At 41.4% G+C, this 21,318-nt stretch overlaps 1 protein-coding gene across 1 annotated transcript in view; it reads left to right on the forward strand.

The window, feature by feature from the left end:
* The first annotated feature begins 5,064 nt into the window (after positions 1 to 5,064).
* NIPA1 (NIPA magnesium transporter 1) overlaps positions 5,065 to 21,318 on the forward strand; it is a 49,453-nt gene continuing 33,199 nt past the window's right edge. The window contains exon 1 of the mRNA XM_043894432.1: positions 5,065 to 5,276. Within this exon, the coding sequence (XP_043750367.1) occupies positions 5,114 to 5,276 (163 nt within the window). The 5' untranslated portion in view covers positions 5,065 to 5,113. The remainder of the gene's footprint in view (positions 5,277 to 21,318) is intronic.

Consider the following 21,318-nt stretch of genomic DNA (forward strand, 5'->3'; position numbering starts at 1 on the left):
AAACCCCATATGCTTAACAGCTGATCTTTCAGCAGAATCTCTGCAGGCCAGAAGGGAATGGCAGCATATATTTAAAATACTGAAAGGGAAAAATCTACACCCAAGATTACTGTATCCAGCAAGAATCTCATTCAAAATTGATGAAGAAATAAAGTGCTCTTCAGACAAGCAAAAATTAAGAGAATTCAGTACCACCCAACCAGCTTTACAACAAATGTTAAACGGACGTATACAGTCAGGAAATACAACAGAAGGAAAAAGATCTACAAAATCAACCCCAAACAATTAGAGGATGGCAATAGGAACATATATATCAATAATTACTTTAAATGTAAATGGATTAAATGCTCCAACCAAAAGACACAGACTGGCTGAATGGATAAAAAAACAAGACCGATATATATGCTGTCTACAAGAAAGCCATGTCAGACCTCAAGACACATATAGACTGAAAGTGAGAGGATGGAAAAATACATTCCATGCAAATGGGAAGCAAAAGAAAGCTGGAGTAGCAATCCTCCTAACAGACAAAACAGACCTTAAAATAAAGAAGATTACAAGAGATAAGGAAGGACACTACATAATGATCAAGGGATCAATCCAAGAGGAAGACATAACAATTGTAAATATCTATGCACCCAGCATAGGAGCACCTCAATTCATATATATTTAAGATACATATGAATAAAGAATAGTCTCTAAGTGTTATATGTCTCAACATATAAAACATTTCAAAGAGTCAGAAAGTAAGCCGATTTCCTCACTTCTCATTGATACTGTCTAAGTTTGAAATGTGGAGTTAAGAAAAACATAATAACTACCACCTCTATTGCTTTTCATTTAAATTTTAGTGGTATCTTTAAGGAACTAATATCTCTTATGGTATATTAGTGTTTATCTAATCTTGGGTAGTTACTTCAGTTTCTTTTCAGTTTTTTAAATGTTAAATCCAAGTTATGTACATGTGCCTTCCCATTGGATAAAATGTCTACCCATATATCCATATACTGGAAATATGTCTGGAGTGGAGTTCTCAATGGTAATAAGTTACTTTAGCGAGATGAAATTTGAGATGACGTTATATTCTCTAAATGTATTGAGTTTTTTTAAAACTTAGCATGCCTCTTTTTCCAAAAGTGCTTTAGTCTTTTTCTTTTAAACAGCATTATTAGAAAAGTAAAACATTATGATCATGGTAATGCTGTTGCTGCTGTGTCCACTTGCTTCTGCTGAGATTTAAGATACAAGATGTTGTTTAGGTTTCCAAAAAACATCATTGATGTTAAATAGTATAATTAAAAAGAATAAGCAACCACTTCATACCTACTAGAATGGCCATGGGAAAAAGACTATGGGAAATAATAAGTATTGGTGATAATTTGGAGAAATTGGAACCCTCATGTATTACTGGTTGGGACATAAAATGGTATAGTGGCTGTGGAAAAGTTTGGTGGTTCTTCAAAAAGCTAAACATAGCATTTACCACATGACTCAGCAATTCCACTCTTAGGTATATACCCCAAAGAATTTAAGTCAGAGACTCCAATCGATACTTTCATGACAGTGATCATCACAACAACATTCACAACAGCCAAAGGTAGAAACAACCGAACTGTCCATCAAAAAATGACTAGATAAGCAAAATGCTGTGTAGTAGTCCTCCTTCGTGCTGTGCTCTGTCACTCAATGGGATCTGCCTCTTTGCGACCCCACGGGCTATACCCTGCCAGGTTCCTCTGTCCATGGGGATTCTCCAGGCAGGAAAGCTGGAGTGGGTTGCCATACCCTCCCTCAGGTGATCTTCCCAACCCAGGGACTGAACCCAGGTCTCCTGCCTTGCAGGCGGATTCTTTACCAGCTGAGCCACCAGGGAAGCCCAAGAACACTGGAGTGGGTAGCCATCCCTTCTCCAGGGGATCTTCCCGACCCAGGAATTGAACTGCGGTCTCCTGCATTGCAAGTGGACTCCTTACCATCTGAGCTACCAGGGAAGTCCCCTTTAACCTGCAGGCAATACGTTCCAAGAACCCCAGTGAATGCCTGAAACCTCAGGTAGTACTGAACTCTATATATACTGTGTTCCCCGCCCCCCCCCATAAACACATACTTATGACAATGTTTAATTAGTAAATTATGCACAGTAAGAGATTAACAACAATAATGATAAAATAGAACAATTGTGACAATACATTGTAATAAAGGGGCTTCCCAGGTGGTGCTAGTGGTAAAGAATCAGTCTGCCAATGCAGGAGACATAAGAGATGCTGGCTCAAACCCTGAGTCAGGGGAATCCCCTGGAGGAGGGCATGGCAACCCACTCCAGTATTCTTCATGGAGAATTTCATGGACAGAGGAGCCTGGTAGGCTGCAGTCCACAGTGTTGCTCAAAGCAACTTAGCATGCACGCATGGTAATAAATGTTATCTGAATATAGTCTTTCTTTCAAAATATCTTGTACAAATGTGATGCCTTTTTCTTCTTGACTAAGCACTTATCCCTGTGGCCATAACTTTTGCAGTTTGAGGTATAACAGCAAAACCAGCACAGATTTCTTTTTCCTTCTTCACAATTTCATGGATAGAATATTCATTCTAGGTGTAGATCTTATGACCTCAGAATACAGTTTTTTTTTCTTTCCTTTCCTTATTAAATTGAGAACTTTCACCTTTTCACATGACAGAAGTACTTTAAAGCTTCTCTGTGAGCCCGTCGCACCGCCAGCCGCCCCCTCCAGAAAAAAAAAATAAATAAAGATTCTCTGTGGCACATTCAAATTGTCAGCATCACTACTCTTGTACTTTGGAGCCGTTATTAAGTAAAATAAGTGTCGCATGAACATTAGCACTGTGCTACCAGTAGTTGATGTGATAACTAAGATGCTCCTAAATGACCAAATGGATGATATACAATGGGCAAAGGGATAATTCATGTCCTGGGCAGGATGGCATGAGATTTCATCACACTATAGTACTCAGAACAGCATGCAATGTAAAATTTATGAATTATTTATTTCTGGAATTTTCTATTTAACATTTTAGACCACGTTGAGTTTGGGTAACTGAAACCAAGTAAAGTGAAACCTTGCATAGAGGGGACTACTGTATACACCTACAATGGAATATTACTCAGTCATAAAAAGGAATGCTACAACACATGCATGGACAAATGCTACAACATGCATGAACCTCAAAAATGTTATACTGAGTGACACAAGCCAGTCACAGAAAGACAAATATAGTTCAATTCCACTTATATGAAATATCTAAAGTAGGCAAATTCACAGAGGCAGAAAGTAGCTTACTGCTTAGCAGGGACTAGGGGGAGGGAAATGGGATATGCTTTATAGTTATAGAGTTTCTGTTTGTAATAATGGAAAACTTTTGGAAATAGCAGTAAGGGTTGCTCAACATTGTCAATGTAATTAATGCCACTGAATTGCATATTTTAAAATGGTTAAAATGGTAAGTTTTATGTTATGTATACATTACCACAATAAAAAAGAATAAGCAAAAGACTAGATTCATTCAGCATAAAAGTTTTCATACTGAAATAGTATTTGATTTTATATTGCTTCACAAAGAGTGATGTATATAGGTATAGACTGATACTCTTCAGTATTTTTAAAACTTAGGAAAATGGTCACTTATAATAGAAAAACAAACAAACTGGTAGCAACCTTACTGTTGAAGCAGTCTGAGCTTAGGCTGGAAAAGAATTTCCAGAGTATTTCAGAAGGGAATGAGTTTATTAGGAGCAAGGAGCAAAGAGAATGAACGTGCTATATGTGCAGCAGGCCTACCTCCTGACAGACCAGGGAGAGTCAGTATTTTTGTGGCTTAGTAGCCAATCTTTATAGCCTCAAGCCAAAAAAAATTCCAGCTGGAAGGCTGGCATTAGGTGAGTGGTTGAGGCGCTATAGGGTGTTTACTGGAGTGGGCATCTTTGCCTAACTTGGAGTTAGGAGTCTAGAGTTAGTGATGATCAGGGGCTTCTGGCAAACGTTACAAAGGGGTTCAATCAGCTTCGTGGGTGAGGTTGATTCTGGGCTCTGCTTCTGTGGCCTTGGTACAAGTCCTTGTACCTATGGCCTGGGGCAGGACTCAACACTAACAACCAACAACAGCCGAAGAACAGTTACACAGATTATGGTAATTACCTTTACGGGAGATGATACTATCATTTCTGTATTTCTGTATGAGAACTTTAATGCTGAGAAGGAAATGGGAACCCACTCCAGCATTCGTGCCTGGAGAATCCCATGGACAGAGGAGCCTGGTAGGTTCCCAGTCCATGGGAATGCAAGAGTCGGACATGACTTAGAGACTAAACCACCAACACCATACGTTAAAACAATTATTGTGCAGCAACATTAAAACTGATTATGGTATATTAAATAAAAAGACTATTTTGTATACTGTAATTAAATTGTTCTTTAGGTGGGAAAACATTTTAAATAGTAACTATTAGGCTAGGGTAGTGCACTTGAGTAATTTTAAAATACTGTTCCGTGTTTTCTGAAATTTGGTATGTTTTATCAAAAATAAATTGGGACAGACAGTATGATCACAAGCTCACAGCTCCAGAGCGGAGGCAGATGACTTCATTTAGTGGTCCCATTTGAGATTCCATAGCTGGCTTGGCTTCAGGCCCCAGGGTCGGCTCCCTGCTGATCCCGGACCAGCTTTGTGGGGGTCCCAGTTAGGACTGCGTCTTTTTGGCGCTTTTTCAGTCCCGAATATTGCATGGGACAACCACTGAAAATTATGTGTTTATCCGAGATGCAAACTTAACTGGCGGTCCTGTATTTGCAGTTGCCAAATCTGGAAACTCTGCCTCTACACCCACCCACCTACCGTCTCACTCCATCCCTCACCACCGCCGCCTCTCGTAATGCGCTCCGAACCCTCATTCGCTTCCTCTCGGCGCTCACCCTCCTCCCAGAACTCGGGATCCACCCTCCACCTGACCTCCGCGAGGAGCCCAGACTCCACCCTGCCTCGGTGCCGCCCAGGGTCCCCCCGCCCCACACCCAGTCGCTTCGGGCCGTGGAGCCGGCCCCCGCCTTCTGGCCGGGCGGGCGAGCGCGCAGGCGCAGAGGGCGGGCACGGGCGGAATGGGGACTGCGGCTGCTGCAGCGGCGGCGGCCGGGGAGGGGGCGCGCAGCCCGAGCCCCGCCGCCGTGTCGCTCGGCCTGGGCGTGGCCGTAGTGTCGAGCCTGGTGAACGGGTCCACGTTCGTGCTTCAGAAGAAGGGCATCGTGCGCGCCAAGCGGCGAGGTAGGGCGGGCAGCGGCCCTGCTCGGGGTGGGGGCGGGGGGTGTGGAGGGAGCCGCGGCCGGGTGTTGGGAGAGGAGCTGCCTCAAGTAGGGGAGTGTTCGGGTCGTCAGACCGGGCGGGGCACCTCCGAAGGGCGAGCTGCGCGGGTGGGAGACCCCTTAGCCCACCCGAAGCGCAGGCACAGACGCTGCCCTGCGGGCCAGGAGCGTCTCTGCTAGGAAAGCTGCCGGGGAAATCAGCCGCCCGCCCTGAGCGATGGTAGTGGTGTCGCCGCCACTGTTCTTCTGCCTTCCCAGCGGCTGCCAAGGCCGTCTTCAGTTTTCTGCGGTTTTTCCAGCAGACCTCTTTCCTACCTCGCAGACCCAATCCCTTTGCAGCCGTGCAGCCCGCCGACCTGCTCTCTGGTTGCCGCCCCGGTGTCCCTGTCACCTGCATTCGCCGGCTGCTTAGGGACAGCTTCTTGTCTGCAGTATTCCTGGAATGGTCGGAGCCCACTGCCGGACCGGGAGGAGCGACCTTTGCTGTGGCTCGGGCCAGGGGTGCTCTTGGAGGGCAGGGTCCGCTGACCTCTCTGCCTGCAGTGGCCGCAGCAGTGCAGAAGAGAAAATGTGCGCTAGGCAGGCCAGGGTGGCACTTGCGGGCCAGGGAGGCGCTTGCCCTCCGGGTCTGTGCTTTCCTGCGGCTTCTGTTCCTGAGGTCCTTGACTGAACCATCTTTGGTTTAGATTTGACCTATTTGACAACAAATGATTTTCAGTGTGAAGAACACGCAAGACAGATTAAAATAACCAAGAATGGGCCGACTGAATATTGCTTGGGGTGGACACTTCTTATCAGTGTGGAAAGTGAGAGATGTGGCAGAGTTCTTTGCCAGTGTTCCTGTGTGCTAAGAGAGGTTAAGACTGTTTACTGAAGGCAAGATGTAGCATGCTTTAAAACTGCTAATGAACCAGTTAATGTCATTAGCAGTTCATTAACTGCTAATGTCCAGAAGGACTGAGGTCTTGTGGTTGTTCATTGTGTTCCACAAGAGTAGTGTTAGGAGCTCTCTGGGAAGGAGGAAGCCACCAGGTCATGGGTTTAAGAATAAGTTAACTCATTTAATAGTTCAGATTCTAGAATACAAGTGGAACTCTCTTGAGTGCCCTGGATGTTCAGCCATGAGTGAATTGAGGAAAGAGATAAAGGGACCTACAACCTCGAGAGAAAATATGAAATCATAGATGTTTGTTAAAGAATTCAGCTTCAAAGGGAAAACGTTGCAGTCTATACATAAGATCTAAATGAAATCTAATGTAGTTTCCGTCGGCTGCGGCTGTAAACTCTCAGGTAGGAAACAGCCGTCTGGCAGCTGCACACTTTTCAGGGAGCACCTGTCAGTTTGAGGGGCTTTAGGGTGAAGTATTTGCTGTAATTAAAAAATAAGCAACATATGTGCCCTTGATAGGATGGGTACATGATCTCCCAAACCCACAACCCAGTCGAACCATGAGAAAAACACCACACAAAGCTGAATTCAGAAATAGCCTGCGAAATATCTTCAGCCCTCCTGTCAAGGCTGTAAAGTCTGAGAGACTGTCAGAGCCAGGAGGAGCCTGAGGACACGTGACCATGTGACATTAGGTAAAATCTAGGGAAACCTGGATATAGACTTACCAGAAAACAATGATTATTGAGTAAAACTAAATGTGTTGTTTCAGCTGAGCTTATGTGTTCAAGGGAGTTAGTGAACAAGAAAAAAACCCACAGAAACCTGAAAAAAAATTATTGATGCTTTTATTTATGCTTGCACACTATGCCTTTAAATTAATGAGTGAAACTGTGATATTTGCTAATTTCATTCTTCCCCAGTTACTCTCCACCATTACTAATTCAAGCTAGCTGGGTTCCTCATGATGATAGAGTATGGACATATAGTCTTGTTTTGATAAATTAGTTTTGATTTGTTCAGCAGATATTCATGAAAGTCGTCTTATATGTCAGACACTCTTGTAGGTATTGAGGACACATAGTTCCAAAATCGACTCCTCCTGGATCCTTTTTCTGCCTCTGCTGACAAGCAGCATAGTTGGCCATTATGAAATGACTGAAATGGAGAAGATGGGAGGACAGAGGAGGTGGCTAAAAACTGGAGAGTCACGTTCTTATGTTAAGGAATGGTTTCTACCTCTGTAAAAAGCTGGCTCACTGAAAGTTTCAACTTTAATGCATTGCCACGCACCAGTATTTCTTTACTCAAAAGCTGAAAGCTCTCAGCTTCAGGAGAGCCACCAATCTGGTCACAGCCCTTCTATGGGGCGGAGGGGTTGGGGTACAGCTTCCTCTGTTACTAGCTTTCACTCACTCTTGAAAGGACCTTGAATAGAATACCACGCGTGGAATGAAAATGAATAGGCTAGGAGCACCATCCACAGCACAGGCTTAAGGTGAACGGCCTCACTTCTGGGCTGGCTTTGAAGGACTCTGAAGATGGGAAGTGGTCCGGGAGCACCTGGGGCTACAGGACATTGATAATATGTTTAGTGTTAGAACCCACTTGAAGCAGAGCTTATAAACGAGAAGCAAGGTAATCATCGAGTAGATGTTTGCTGAAAGCCAGTTGCGATATTAGAATTCCTGTGCTGGTAGATAGGCTAGGATGGAGCCTCTTAGCTAGGGGGATGATGTCCTACCCTCAGACTGACATTGTAGAGACAGCCTCAGGAAAGTCGTATGTATGGATTTGCTGGAGGCTTTGGAGAACTGCATAGATGAGTAATTCTATTAGAATGTCCTAGGCCTGGAAGAATCACGAACTTTTAAAAAATTCTCTTTCATCAAAACCAGGAGATACCTCCTAATGACTATTATGATGGCCGTTGTTTTAAAAAGAAGTAGGAGGTAATAAGCATTGCTGAGGATGTTGAGAAATTGGAACCCTTGTGCACTGTTGGTGGGAATGTAAAATGGTATACCTGCTGTGCAAATCAATATGGAAGTTCTTCAAAAAATTAAATGTAGAATTACCATAGAAGCCAGCAGTTCCATTTCTGAGTATATATATCCAGAAGAAATAAAAGCAGGGGCTTGGATAGATATCTGCACACCCTTGTTCATAGGAGCATTATTCACAATAGAGAAAGCGTGGAAACAACCAAAATATCCATTGATGGATAAATGGATAAACGAATTGTGGTATATACGTTTAAAAGGAATATTATTTTGTCGTAAAAAGGAAGGACATCCTGACACATGCTGCATTATAGATGAGCCTTGAGACATTATGCTAAGTGAAATAAATCAGTTACAGAAGGACAAACCTTGTGTGATTCTACCTATATGAGGTACCTAGAGTAGTCAAATTATAGAGACAGAAAGTAGAATGGTGTCACAGGGGCTGTAAGAAGGAGAGGTGGAAAATTAATGTTTAATGGGCACAGGGTTTCTGCTTTGTAAGATGGGATAGTTCTGGAGATGGATGGTGGTGATTGTACAACAGAGTGAATGTACTTAATGCCATGGAACTGTACACTTACAAATGGTTAAAATGGTGACTTTTATGTGTATTTTTCCACAATAAAAAAATGCTTTTCAGATTTCATAGTCTCTTTTCCTGAGAAGAGTACAGCCTAGATGTGTAGTTACACTGTTAGGTGCTCAGAAGGTGAGTGAGTTGTCTCATGAGAGTGAAAACTGGAATCCTAGTATCCCGCCTGCTAGTCTCAAGCCTCCTGTACTGATTTGAAGGGCACGTGCTCTCTGGCTGTCGAAAGTACACTTTTTCCTTGCCTCTCTTGTCATTCCCAGGCACACACCCAGGTGCATGTACCCCCACACCCGAAGATGAGGTGGACACATGTTGTCTTCACCCTTGCCATCCTTTGGGCCTGCGGTTAGTTTCTCAGCTTCTGTGACTCCTCCATGCCCTGACAGATGGAATTGGCTCCTTCTCCTGCTGTATGTCTTCTTTGTGCCTATCCTCAACCCTTTTCTGCCCCTGAAACCTGTGGTACAATGGCTTGTTCACTTGTCTGTGTGCCCCCTGGATCATGGCTGTTCAAGGCAGGGGACACGTCCTGTCAACGGGGAAGCGTATGGTGGGCACTCAATATGCCATCTAACTGGCCGTGAGTATCCATGTAGTCAAGAGGGTAAAACTGAACCTTGTATTTTATTTGTGAGCTTTCTTCAAATTACTCAGAGCTGACCTCATTTACCTGTGGCCTCTACTAAGCAACAGAAACCAGAGTTACTGCCAGATCTGAAAACCTGTAACCCTGTCCAGCTCCAAGGGGAGATCACTGATAAGGAACAGGGTGCAGTTGTTAAGAGCATCAAGTGGCTCCATAGCCTGTGCATATCTGGTTTACTTGATAGTATTTCCAGGAGAAGAGAAGGTAAAGAAGGCTGCTACTTACACAAGACTCATGATGTCCCAGCCTCATGCATCTGTCTGGACTTAGATGGGCCCTGCTTCCTTGGGGTCTTCCAGTGGGTTGCAGTCAGACGGTGACTGGGGCTGGAGCCATCTGAGATGATTTCTTCACTCACTTGTTCGGGACAGCTGAAGCAGCTAGGGAGAGTCCTGAGCCCCCTCTCTTTTTCTCTCTCCCCCTTCCTCCCTACCTCTGTCACTATTGTAGTCTCTTCACACATGACCACCTTGGGCTTTCTCACACCATAGTGGTCGGTTCAGGGAAGTCATACCCCTTATGTGCTGGATAGCTTCGTCTAGACCAAATCTTCCAAAGACTAAAGAGATGGCTGAACGATCTTTGTGACGTGTTTTGGAAGTCTTACAATACTACTTCTGCCACATTCTAGTGGTATACTCAGAGCCAGCCCAGGTTCAGAGTGTGAGGGGACAGTATAGGGACCTGGATCCCAGGAGGTGTGATGTAGGAGAGAAGTTGAGGCATGCAGTCGATACAGGACTGCTGGTTCCATGGTTTGAACCCAGCACAGGCTGACTTTGAAGGTGGTCTTTCTCTTATGCTGCCTGTAGGAAAAGTGAACGGGAAGATATTAATATATAAATTCACTTATAAGTAAGACTTTTCTAATGAGTTTCATAATTTATTTGGGAAAAGCTCATACTATGATACTGGTTTATTATAAATAAGTACTGTATCTCCAGTACTTTAAGTCCTCAATGAGTAAATAGTCCTTTTAAAAAAAATTTTAAAGATGAGCAACTAGAAAAGACCACTTTTCAAGAAGAATATGCCTAACCCCACATTCCCTATGTATCTGTGCCATTCCCTAATGTTTCCAAATCTGTGACTGTAAACTGAGTCTTTTAGATATTGCCTGCATCAGCCAGGGAGGGTGGGCAGGCAGAGGGTTTACTTTGCTTGTTCATGCGCAACCAGAGCTCTGCTAAACAATAATATCATTCCAGAGAACTCTGGGCATTGTCATATTTTTAAAAGAGCATCTTCTTCCTGGTTATAGAAATGTGGTCATTTTTTAAAATCTGGGAAGTACATAATGAATAGGAAAATAAAAAGTATTCATCTCTTCACTTTGAGGTAACTACTGTTACAATTAGGTGTATTTCTTCTTAGTCACATTCAATACTTGTATTTCAACACTGAATTTTAATGAATAAATCCTGTGTACCTATATATATATAATACACAGGGTATAGAGAAAGATGGAATAAACACCACCTGTCAGACGCCCCCTTGAGAACTCTGTGCCAGTTTATGTCCCGTGGTTGTGCTCATCCCCCTGCTGTTAAAGATCCTGTGAAAAATATTCAGTGGTTGCATGAATGTTGCTGTGCAGTCTCTCAGCAGTGTCCAGCTCTTTGTGACCCCAGGGACTGCAACATGCCAAACTTCCCTGTCCTTCACCATCTCCCAGAGTTTGTTCAAACTCAGGTCCCGTGAGTCGGTGATGGCGTCCAAGCATCTTGTCCTCTGTTGTCCCCTTCTCCTCCTGCCTTAGACCTTTCCCAGCATCAGGGTCTTTTACAGTGAGCTCGCTCTTCACATCAGGTGGCCAAAGTATTGGAGCTTCAGCTTCAATGTCAGTCCTTCCAATGTATATGCAGGAGTGATTTCCTTTAGGATTAACTGGTTTGATCTCCTTGTAGTCCAAGGGACTTTCAAGAGTCTTCTCCTACACCACAGTTCAAAGCACCAGTTCTTTGGAGCTCAGCCCTCTTGATGGTCCAACTCTCATATCCATACATAACTACTGGAAAAACCATAGCTTTGACTAGACAGAACTTTGTTGGCAAAGTCCCTGCTTTTTAATATGCTCTCTAGGTTTGTCATAGATTTTTTTCCAAGGAGCAAGATTTTGGAGCCCAAGAAAATAAAGTCTGTCACTGTTTCCATTGTTTTCCCATCTATTTGCCATGAAGTGATGGGACCGGATGCCATGATCTTAGCTTTTTGAATGTTGAGTTTTAAACTTGATTTTTCACTCTTTCACCTTCCTCAAGAGGCTCTTCAGTTTCTCTTCACTTCCTTCCATAAGGGTAGTGACATCTGCATATCTGAGGTTATTGATATTTCTCCTGGCAATCTTGATTCCAGCTTGTGCTTCATCCAGCCCAGCATTTCACATGCTGTACTCTGCATATAAGTTAAATAAGCAGGGTGACAATATACAGCTTTGATGTACTCCTTTCCCAATTTTGAACCAGTCTGTTGTTCCATCATCTTTTAGGGTTTAAAACAGCTCAGCTGGAATTCTATCACCTCCACTAGCTTTGTTTGTAGTGATGCTTCCTAAGACCCACTTGACTTCACACTCCAGGATGTCTGGCTCTAGGTGAGTGAGCACACCATCATGGTTATCTGGGTCATTAGGATCTTTTTTGCAAGCCATCTTGAATTAATTTTTATATATGACTAACGTATGTGTCAAGGTATGCCACACTTATGGCAGAAAGTGAAGAAGAACTAAAGAGCCTCTTGATGAAAGTGAAAGAGGAAAGTGAAAAAGTTGGTTTAAAACTCAACATTCAGAAAACTAAGATCATGGCATCCAGTCCCATCACTTCATGGCAAATAGATGGGGAAACAATGAAAACAGTGAGAGACTATTTTGGGGGGGGGGCTCCAAAATCACTGCAGATGTGACTGCAGCCATGAAATTAAAAGACACTTGCTCCTTGAAAGAAAAGTTATGACCAACCTAGACTGCATATTAAAGAGCAGAGACATTACTTTGCCAACAAAGGTCTGTCTAGTCAAAACTATGGTTTTTCCAGTAGTCACATATGGATGTAAGAGAGTTGGATTATAAAGAAAGCTGAGCACCTAAGAATTGATGCTTTTGAACTGTGGTGTTGGAGAAGATTCTTGACAGCCCCTTGGACTGCAAGGAGATCCAACCAGTCCATCCTAAAGGAAATCAGTACTGAATATTCATTGGAAGGACTGATGCTGAAGCTGAAACTTCAATACTTTGGCCACCTGATGCGAAGAACTGACTCATTTGAAAAGACCCTGATGCTGGGAAAGATTGAAGGCAGAGGAGAAGGGGACAACAGAGGATGAGATCATTGGATGGCATCATCAACTCAATGGATATGAGTTTGAGTAAGCTCTGGGAGTTGGTGATGGACAGGGAAGCCTGGCGTGCTGCAGTCCATGGGGTTGCAAAGAGTCAGACATGATTGAGCAACTGAACTGAACTGAGCTGAAGGTATGAATCAAGGTTCAGTATTTTCTCTACTGGTAGACATTTGGTTCTGCATCATTTGTTTTTTTTTTTTTTTGCATCATTTGTTGATTGAATTATACTGCTGCTTTAGTCCATGATCTGAGTGTACATGTGTGAGTGTATTTCTGAATTGTATTCTGGTTTTATTGCGTGCTCAGTCCCTCAGTTATGTCCAACTCTTTTAGCCCCCATGGACTGCAGCCTGCCAGGCTCCTCTGTCCATGGGATTTTCCAGGCAAGAATACTGGAGTGGATTGCCATTTCTCTCTCCAGTTTTAATTGTATGTTGCTCAGTTGTATCCAACTCTTTGCAACCCCATGGACTGCAGCACGCCAGCTTTCCCTGTCCTTCATCATTCCCGGACTTTTCTCAAATTCATGTCCATTGAGTCGGTGATGCCATCCAACCACCTTGTCCTCTGTTGCCTTCTCCCCCTGCCTTCGATCTTTCCTGGCATCAGGGTCTCATTTCCCCTGAGCTGGCTCTTTGCATCAGATGGCCACAGTATTAGAGCTTCAGCTTTTTATTGTTTATGCCTATACTTATGCCAGTCTGTCTTGATTATGTTGTTTTATAATCTTAAAATCAGATAGTATAAGTCATACAATTTTTTTCTTCTTTTTCAAGATTGCCTAGCTATTTCTTTAGGAAAGTAAATTCTAGGTATCTAATAACAAACATTCAAAAGAACTTCAGGTACTAACTCCATTCATACATTGGTGAATGCCAAGTACCCAAATTGAGTGTAGTTAATGCTCTCATTTAGCTGGTTGGTGTCAGGAAAGAAGTTTTCTTGATAGTTCTTTTTTTAAAAGAACTCTGTAAAAACGTCGTAGCATCTTTTAAGTTAAGGCATTAATTAACTAGGAGAGGACTTAGTGATCCATCCACTCCTGCTTTGCTGTTAGCAGCAACTTCTGTTCTTCTTGTCAGGAGCACACGTGAATGGAAGCAATTTTCCTGTGGAATGATCAGGAGGTACGTAAACTAGATGACTGTCTGTCTGTATTTTTGTGCTAGAAAGTAATATTTTAAGGACATTTCTGATACACGTTTATAACTAAATGGAAGGTTTTAAAAATCAGTAGTCCATCATCCCTGCCAATTGATATTATCATGTCAATATCAATAGACAATAGACTATCAATAGACAACATCACTGCCAATTGGTATTATCATCCTGACAAGTTGCTTTTGTGTTTGCACAATAGTTCTTTGTCTTATGGTTCAGCTGTTATAAACAACCATTGAACTCTCAGCATCCAGGGTTTCCAGTATGAGGGGGGAAAAAATTCTAGACTTTAGGTATTTCTACTTTTGGAACCCATACCTAGGAGTGGAGGGGAGGAGGCATGAGTGCAGTCAAATAAACAAACAGAAAATCATCACCATTCTACAATTCTGAGCTACTTGTTCTTGCTGAGGCCAGAGAACTTGAAGAGTCCCAAACATCAGCCTGGAAGAGGATGAGCATGAACATAAGCTTGAACAAGGGCCCCCTGAGGGTGTCAGCGGAGTAACTAGGATGTTTAGGGACAGTGAGAAGGTGAAACTATGAAGAAATTGTCATTTTAGGGCATAAGAAAGTAATGTCTATGGCAGGGCCAAGGCCTCACATGGAAGGCAGGCTCCTAAGAGTTTCTGACTGCCAGGGATGGAACCTGAGGCAGCTACTGCACAGGTGGATGAGCAGGAAGAGCAGTGGGTTTTCTTCCATGAGCACTGGGGGTACTGCTGAACTGGGGTCCTTGGGGACCATGTGGAGAAGTACCACTTTGATGTGTAGTTAGGAGTGTAACTTAATGCCTATTAAAGCAGAAAAATTTTACCTAATATTAACTTAAAAGGTGCAGGTGATTGCAGTACCTTTGGATTTCAGCAAATTCAAGCTCCTCTTGGGGAGTATGAGTGGGAGGACCCTAAACACTTGCAGCTGACTTGTACCCTTTGATTAAAGGGAGACCAAAGTCTTGTTATTTCTCAATTCCTAGTATCCCAGGTTCTTCTCCATTTTAGTGAGAATCCATTGTAAACCATCAAAAGCATACGCTGTGTGTTATGCTGTTATGCTTGTGTCGTATGGTAGCGAAAGCAGTGAAAGAGGAGAGCCTCAGTGGGTCCCCTTGTACTGGCCTCCTTGAACTGCAGGAGGGTTGCCCACATTCTAGCAGCTGCTACAGCAGTGATCCCACGCCCTCAGCATAGACCCCCAACAGAGAAGACTGTGACTGATTCCTTGATTTCTAAGTTCCTGAAATCTTTTGAATATCATACATAGAATGTTGGAAAGCTGTTGAGTAAATTAGTGTGTTCACTTGCTGTAAGACAATCTTCAAGATCTAGAATGAAAGTATGTTCAGACCTATTTTAAATAATAAGTAAGAATATTTATTTACACACAAAAGAGCAGGAGTGGCCATGCTTATATTAAACAGAATAAACTTTAAGACGAAAATTGTTACTAGAGACAAAGAAGGACCTTTTATAATGATGAAATGGTTCAATCTTCAGGAAGATATAACAATTCTAAATATATGTGGACCTAGCAACAACACCCCAAATACATGAAGCAAAACTGACAGAATAAAGAGAGAGATAAACAGTTAAAAGCAGTGGTTGGATTGGACTTCCAAGGTGGTCCAGCGGTGAAGAATCTGCCTTCCAGTGGAGGGGATGCTGGTTTGATCCCTGGCTGGAGAACTAGGATCCCACGTGCCATGGGGCAGCTAAGCCTGTGCACCACAACTAAGACCTGGTGCAACCAAACCAATAAAAATTTTAAAAAAATAGTGGTTGAAGATGTTAGTATCCTACATTCAAAATGGATAGAAAACCAAGGCTGAAGATCAGCAAAGAAGTAGAAGACTTGAACAATACTATAAATCAGTTGGCATTTACTGTTTTAATTATTACAGTTGGATTTATGCCATTTACTCTTTTTCTATACATCTCATAGATTTTATGTTTCTCTACTCCTTTATGGCTTTATTTGCATTATGTGAATGTCTCTAGTGTAACATTTTAATTCCTTTAATGGTTTTTCACCATATTTTTTAGTTATTTGCTCTAGGACTTGCCATTATATCTTAGCTAATGGAGTCTATTTCAGACTTATACTAATTTAAATCCAGGTAGACATAGAAACATTACTCCTACACAGCTGCCATTGCTTCTTTCTTTCTTTCTTTTTTTTGTAATTTCTTATAACACCAGAAACATTTTGTATTGAGGTATAGCCAATTAACAATATCCTGGTAGTTTCAGGTGAGCAGCAAAGGGACTCAGCCATACATATACATGTAATTTCTTTCTTTATTATTGTTATACATGTTACATTTTGTATGTTACAAACCCAACGATATATTGTTGTAGCTTATAATAAAGATAATATATACTTTATATTATTTTATATCCCAAAGAAGCTTAGAAAACAAAGGAAGTCAAATACAGATTTATAGTGTTTTTTATGTTTCTTTTTAAAGAAATTATTTGGCTGTGCTGGGTCTTAGTTGCAGCACCTGGGATCTTCAGTCTTCTTTGTGGCAGGCTGGATTTTAGCTGTGGCATGCAGACTCTTAATTGTAGCATGTGGGATAGTTCCCTGAAACAAAGTGAAGTCGCTCAGTTGTGTCCGACTCTTTTCAGCCCCATGGACTGTAGCCTGCCAGGCTCCTCCATTCATGGGATTTTCCAGGCAAGAATACCAGAGTGGGTTGCCCTTCCCTTCTCCAGGGGATCTTCCCAACCCAGGGATCAAACCCAGGTCTCCTGCACCGCAGGCAGACTCTTTACCGTCTGAGCTACCAGGGAAGCCCCCAGACCAGGGGCCAACCCCAGGCCTCCTGCATGGGCAATGTGGAGTCTTAGCCACTGGTCTGCAGAGAAGTCCTTGTTATGTTACTTTCTTATTTACCATTTCTCATTTTCTTCATTTGTTCCTGTGGATCAAGTTACCATCAAGTTATCATGTTCTTACTCGGTAAAACTTTGCTCACTCACATATCCTTTGTGCTGTCCTTATCAAATTTATTACTATATGTTATATATATGTATGTATATATATATATAATGTATACTATATAATGCTGTATGTTATTGATCCAACAATACAATAATGTACATTCAGTACCTTTTCAAATCAGCTAAGATGAGAAAGGACAATATATTTTCATTTCCACTGACTTTTATAATGACACAGTTACCTCTGTCATTACTGGAGTGTGTGTGTGTGTATGTGTATGTATTCAAAATACCATCTGAATTTACTTGCTTTCATCTGAAGAACTTCATTTAATGTTTATTGTAAGCTATGTCTGTTCTCAGTTCTCTTCAGTTTTACTTATCTGGGAATGTCTTTGTTTTGCCTTCATATTTGAAAGATAGTTTTGCTGGATGTAAGATTGTTGCTTGACAGTTTCTCCTTTAAGAACTTTGACTGTATTACTCCACTGCTTTCTGGCCTCCACTATTTTGCTGAGAAGTCAGTTGTTAATCTTACTGGACTTTGTTGTCAGTTGTTTTTCTCTTGCTTCTTTCACAATTTTGTCTTTGAGCATTTTACCATCATGTGACTGGGTGTGGATATCTTTGTGTTTGTCTTATTGGAGTTTTTTGAGCTTCCTGGATGTGTAGATTTTTTTAAAAATCACATTTGGTAAGTTTCAGCTATTTTTCCTTGAATATTTTTTCTGACACTTTCTTTTCCTCTGATAATCACATTATATCTATTGATATTGTTAATGATGTCCCACATTTCTCTGAGGTGCTGTTGATTTTTCTTTGTACCTCTCTCTCTCTTTAGTTCTTGTTCTCTGCTAGTGTTTTCCAGAATGTATAATCTTTATCAATATATCTTCAAGTTCACTGATTCCTTCTTCTGCCAGGAAGTTCAGATCTGCTATTGATTTTTTCATTCTAGTCATTTTACTTTTCAACCCCAGAATTTACAGTTGGCTTTTCAGTTTTTTAAAAATAATTTCTGTCTATTTGATACTCTATTTGATGATGAGTTGTCATCATGTCTTTCTTTACTTCTCTGAGCATGATTTCCTTTAGTTATTTGAACATATTTTTAATAACTGGTTTGAAGTTTTTGTTATGTCTAAAATCTGAAAACTCTCATGGGCAGTTTTGATGCTTGCATTCCCCCCTTTAAATGATATTTGTAATATAGTGCATGTTTTCTTGTTTGTTTGGTGCATCTTGTAATTTTTTTCAGTTAGAGATTATTTTTTTATTATTACCTGGTTATATCATCTCTTCAGTAGTTCTTTTCCAGAAGTTTTATACTTAGTGCAAGAAAGACAAATACTACTAAAGCACTGATACAGTGCATTTTGTACTGCTTGCTGTTTTAGGCATAACAAAAGGGAATATATACATTATATTTTGCTTATCAATTTATTCATCCATTGATAGACATGTGGATTCTAATGGCTTTTTGGCTATTGTGAATAATGCTACTAAGAACATAAATGTACACATACTTGTTCAAATCTGTGCTTTCAGTTTTTATGGATATAAACCCAGAAGGGGAATTGCTGGATCCATATGCTAAGTGTATATTTAACTTTTTGAGGAAGTTCCATTCTGTTTTCCACAGCAAGTGTACCATTTTCCATTCTCACCAGCAATCAGCAAGGGTTTCAGTTTCTCTGCATCTTTACCGACACTTGCTGTTTTCTGGATTTTTGTTTGTTTTGATAGTAGCCGAAAAATAATGGGTGTAGGTAGTATCTCATCATCGTTACAATTTGCGTTTCCCTAATGATGAGTGATTTTGAGCAGCTCTACATGTGCTTACTGGCTATTTGTATTCTTCTCTGGAGAAACATCTATTCCAATCTCTTCCCTATTTTTGAAATGGATTTTGTTGTTGTTGTTACCTCATGATAGTTTTGTGGATACCGAGACATTTTAAGTAATATGTGGTAGCAACTCTAGATGCATATTCTCCTAACCCCGCAAACTGTTGTTTATTTGTTTAGTGACTTAGAGTACTTTGATAAAGTATATTTATCCATTTATCATTCCCCCGCAATGTGAAGTCTCTGATGTCACTCCTCAGAGGGGATAGCCTTGAATATGTGCACCTTTACCCTGGGATGACAGTGGTCATCCACCTGGCAACGGGCAATCTTTGACCATCTCTTACCCTGATTTCTTTGTTGTCTGCCTCATTGGGTACTACACCCAGATCTACTAATTGCTGGCTAGTTGCTGTACTGTTTTTGACAATGCTGCAATGCATAAATTGCTTTACAACCTTATCCTGTTAAATTCAGGCAGATTTACTTGTTGAGAACAGTTAGTGGGTGGGGGTGGTAGCCTCTGATCTTCTCTTCTTGCCTCTCCAGATGTAGGATCTTCACCCTACATTTATCCTCATGTTTGGGACAGGATGATCAGGGCCTGCCATGCCTAAGGTAGAGTCTCCACCCTAAAAGTAGGGACTGAGTGAAGGAAGTGAGCCTCCAACCCGCTGGATGGATTAACCAGATATTTAATCTCTTCAACTTGAAGTTGGAAGGGATTGGAAGTGCTGGAGGCCTGCTCTTCTGGTGACTGAGAGCTGAGAGGGGAAGGAGCCCTGTCTTTTGGTCACACCAGCCTGGAGTGGAGCTTCTGCCCAGCTGAGCTGCAGCAGGGAGAGAAGTGGGTCTTGGCTCATGTGCTAAAGACTCACTGTTCTTACTGAGATTTTATTGATTTTCTTGAAAAAATATTTCTTCATTTGCTGTACCCTCTTGGGACAATTTCCAGAGACTTTATTTTATTTTATTTTTACTGCTGTATTTACCAGTCATGGTTGTTTTGCTAAGGAACTATCCATGAGGTTCCTCATACACTGTATTTGAAAGTGGGCTTTATGGCCTTTCATTTTTAGATAAACAGCATGCATTTTTTAGGTACAGGGACACCTCCTTTCTTATGAAGATGTCTGTTTATTTACTCAGGCTGTGCCGAGCCCCAGTTGTAGCCCACGGGCCCTGCAGCCTTTGCTGGGCCAGCAGGATCTTTAGTTGTGTATCATGTGACGGGATCTTAGTTCTCTGACCAGGGATTGAACCTGGGCCTCCTGCATTGGGAATGTGGGGTCTTAGCCACTGGACCACCAGGAGAGACCCTGCATCTTTTGTTGTTGCTGTTACTTTTAATTTTACATAGGTATGTGTGTGAGCTTCCCTGATGGCTCAGCAGGTAGACAATCTGCCTGCAGTGCCAGAGTTATAGGAGAGGCGGGCTCAGTCCCTGGGTTGGGAAGGTCCCCTGGAGGAGGGCATGGCAGCTCCCTCCAGCATTCTTGCCTGGAGACTCCCAAGGAGCCTGGCAGCTACAGTGCATGGGGTCATGAAACTGCAGACTCGACTGAAGCACCTGAGCACGCATGCATGTATGTGTGTGTATCACCTAATGAGCTGGTAGTCTTCCTTTAATGAGGTAAACGCAGATGAATGACTGATTTTTAAATTGTATTTTTAGTGAAGTATAGTTGATCTATAATATTAGTTACACTCGTACAACAGTGATTCACAAAATTTTTTTATTTTAAATGGGTGCATAGTATTCTTTTTAAAAAAAAATCAAAATAAAATTGACATGTAACATTATATTAGTTTCAGTTTACTGCATGATTATTTGATATATGTATACATTGTGAAATGATCACTACAATAAGTTAGTTAGCATTTATCACCACACATGGTAACAATTTTCCCCTGTGATAAGACTCTTTAAAATCTACTCTTAGCAGCATTCATATACAATATAGTATTATCAACTATAGTCACCATTGTGTCTCTAGGACTTATTTATTTTATGGCTGGAATTTTGTACCATTTGACCCCCTCCACCCATTTCCCCCATCCCTTGCCTATGGCCACCACCAATCTTTTCTTTGTATATGTGAGTTTGGTTTTTTAAAAATTTTTTAAAGTCCTAATGGAGTTGACTTATTATATTAATTTCAAGTGTTCAACAAAGTGGTTCAGTTTTATATATATATGTGTTTTTCAGATTATTTTACATTATATTACATAAGATTATTACCTATACTTATTATTGTATAAGGTTATTACAAGATATTGAATATTATTCTGTTATACAGTAAATTCTTGTTGCTGACCTGTTTTATATATAGTAATGTGTATCTGTTAATCCCATCCTCCTTGTTTATCTGCCTCTCCCTTTCCTCTTTGGTAACCATCAGTTTGTTTTCTAGTCTATGAATCTGTTTCTGTTTTGTTTATAGATTCATTTGGATTATTTTTAGATTCCACATATAAGTGATATTGTATAATTGTTTGTCTTTATCTGACTTCCTTCACTTAGTATGATAATCTCTAGGCCCATGAGTTGCTGCAAATGGCAATATTTCATT

The sequence above is a fragment of the Cervus elaphus genome, chromosome 33, assembly GCF_910594005.1.
Source record: "Cervus elaphus chromosome 33, mCerEla1.1, whole genome shotgun sequence".
Classification (NCBI taxonomy): Eukaryota; Metazoa; Chordata; class Mammalia; order Artiodactyla; family Cervidae; genus Cervus; species Cervus elaphus.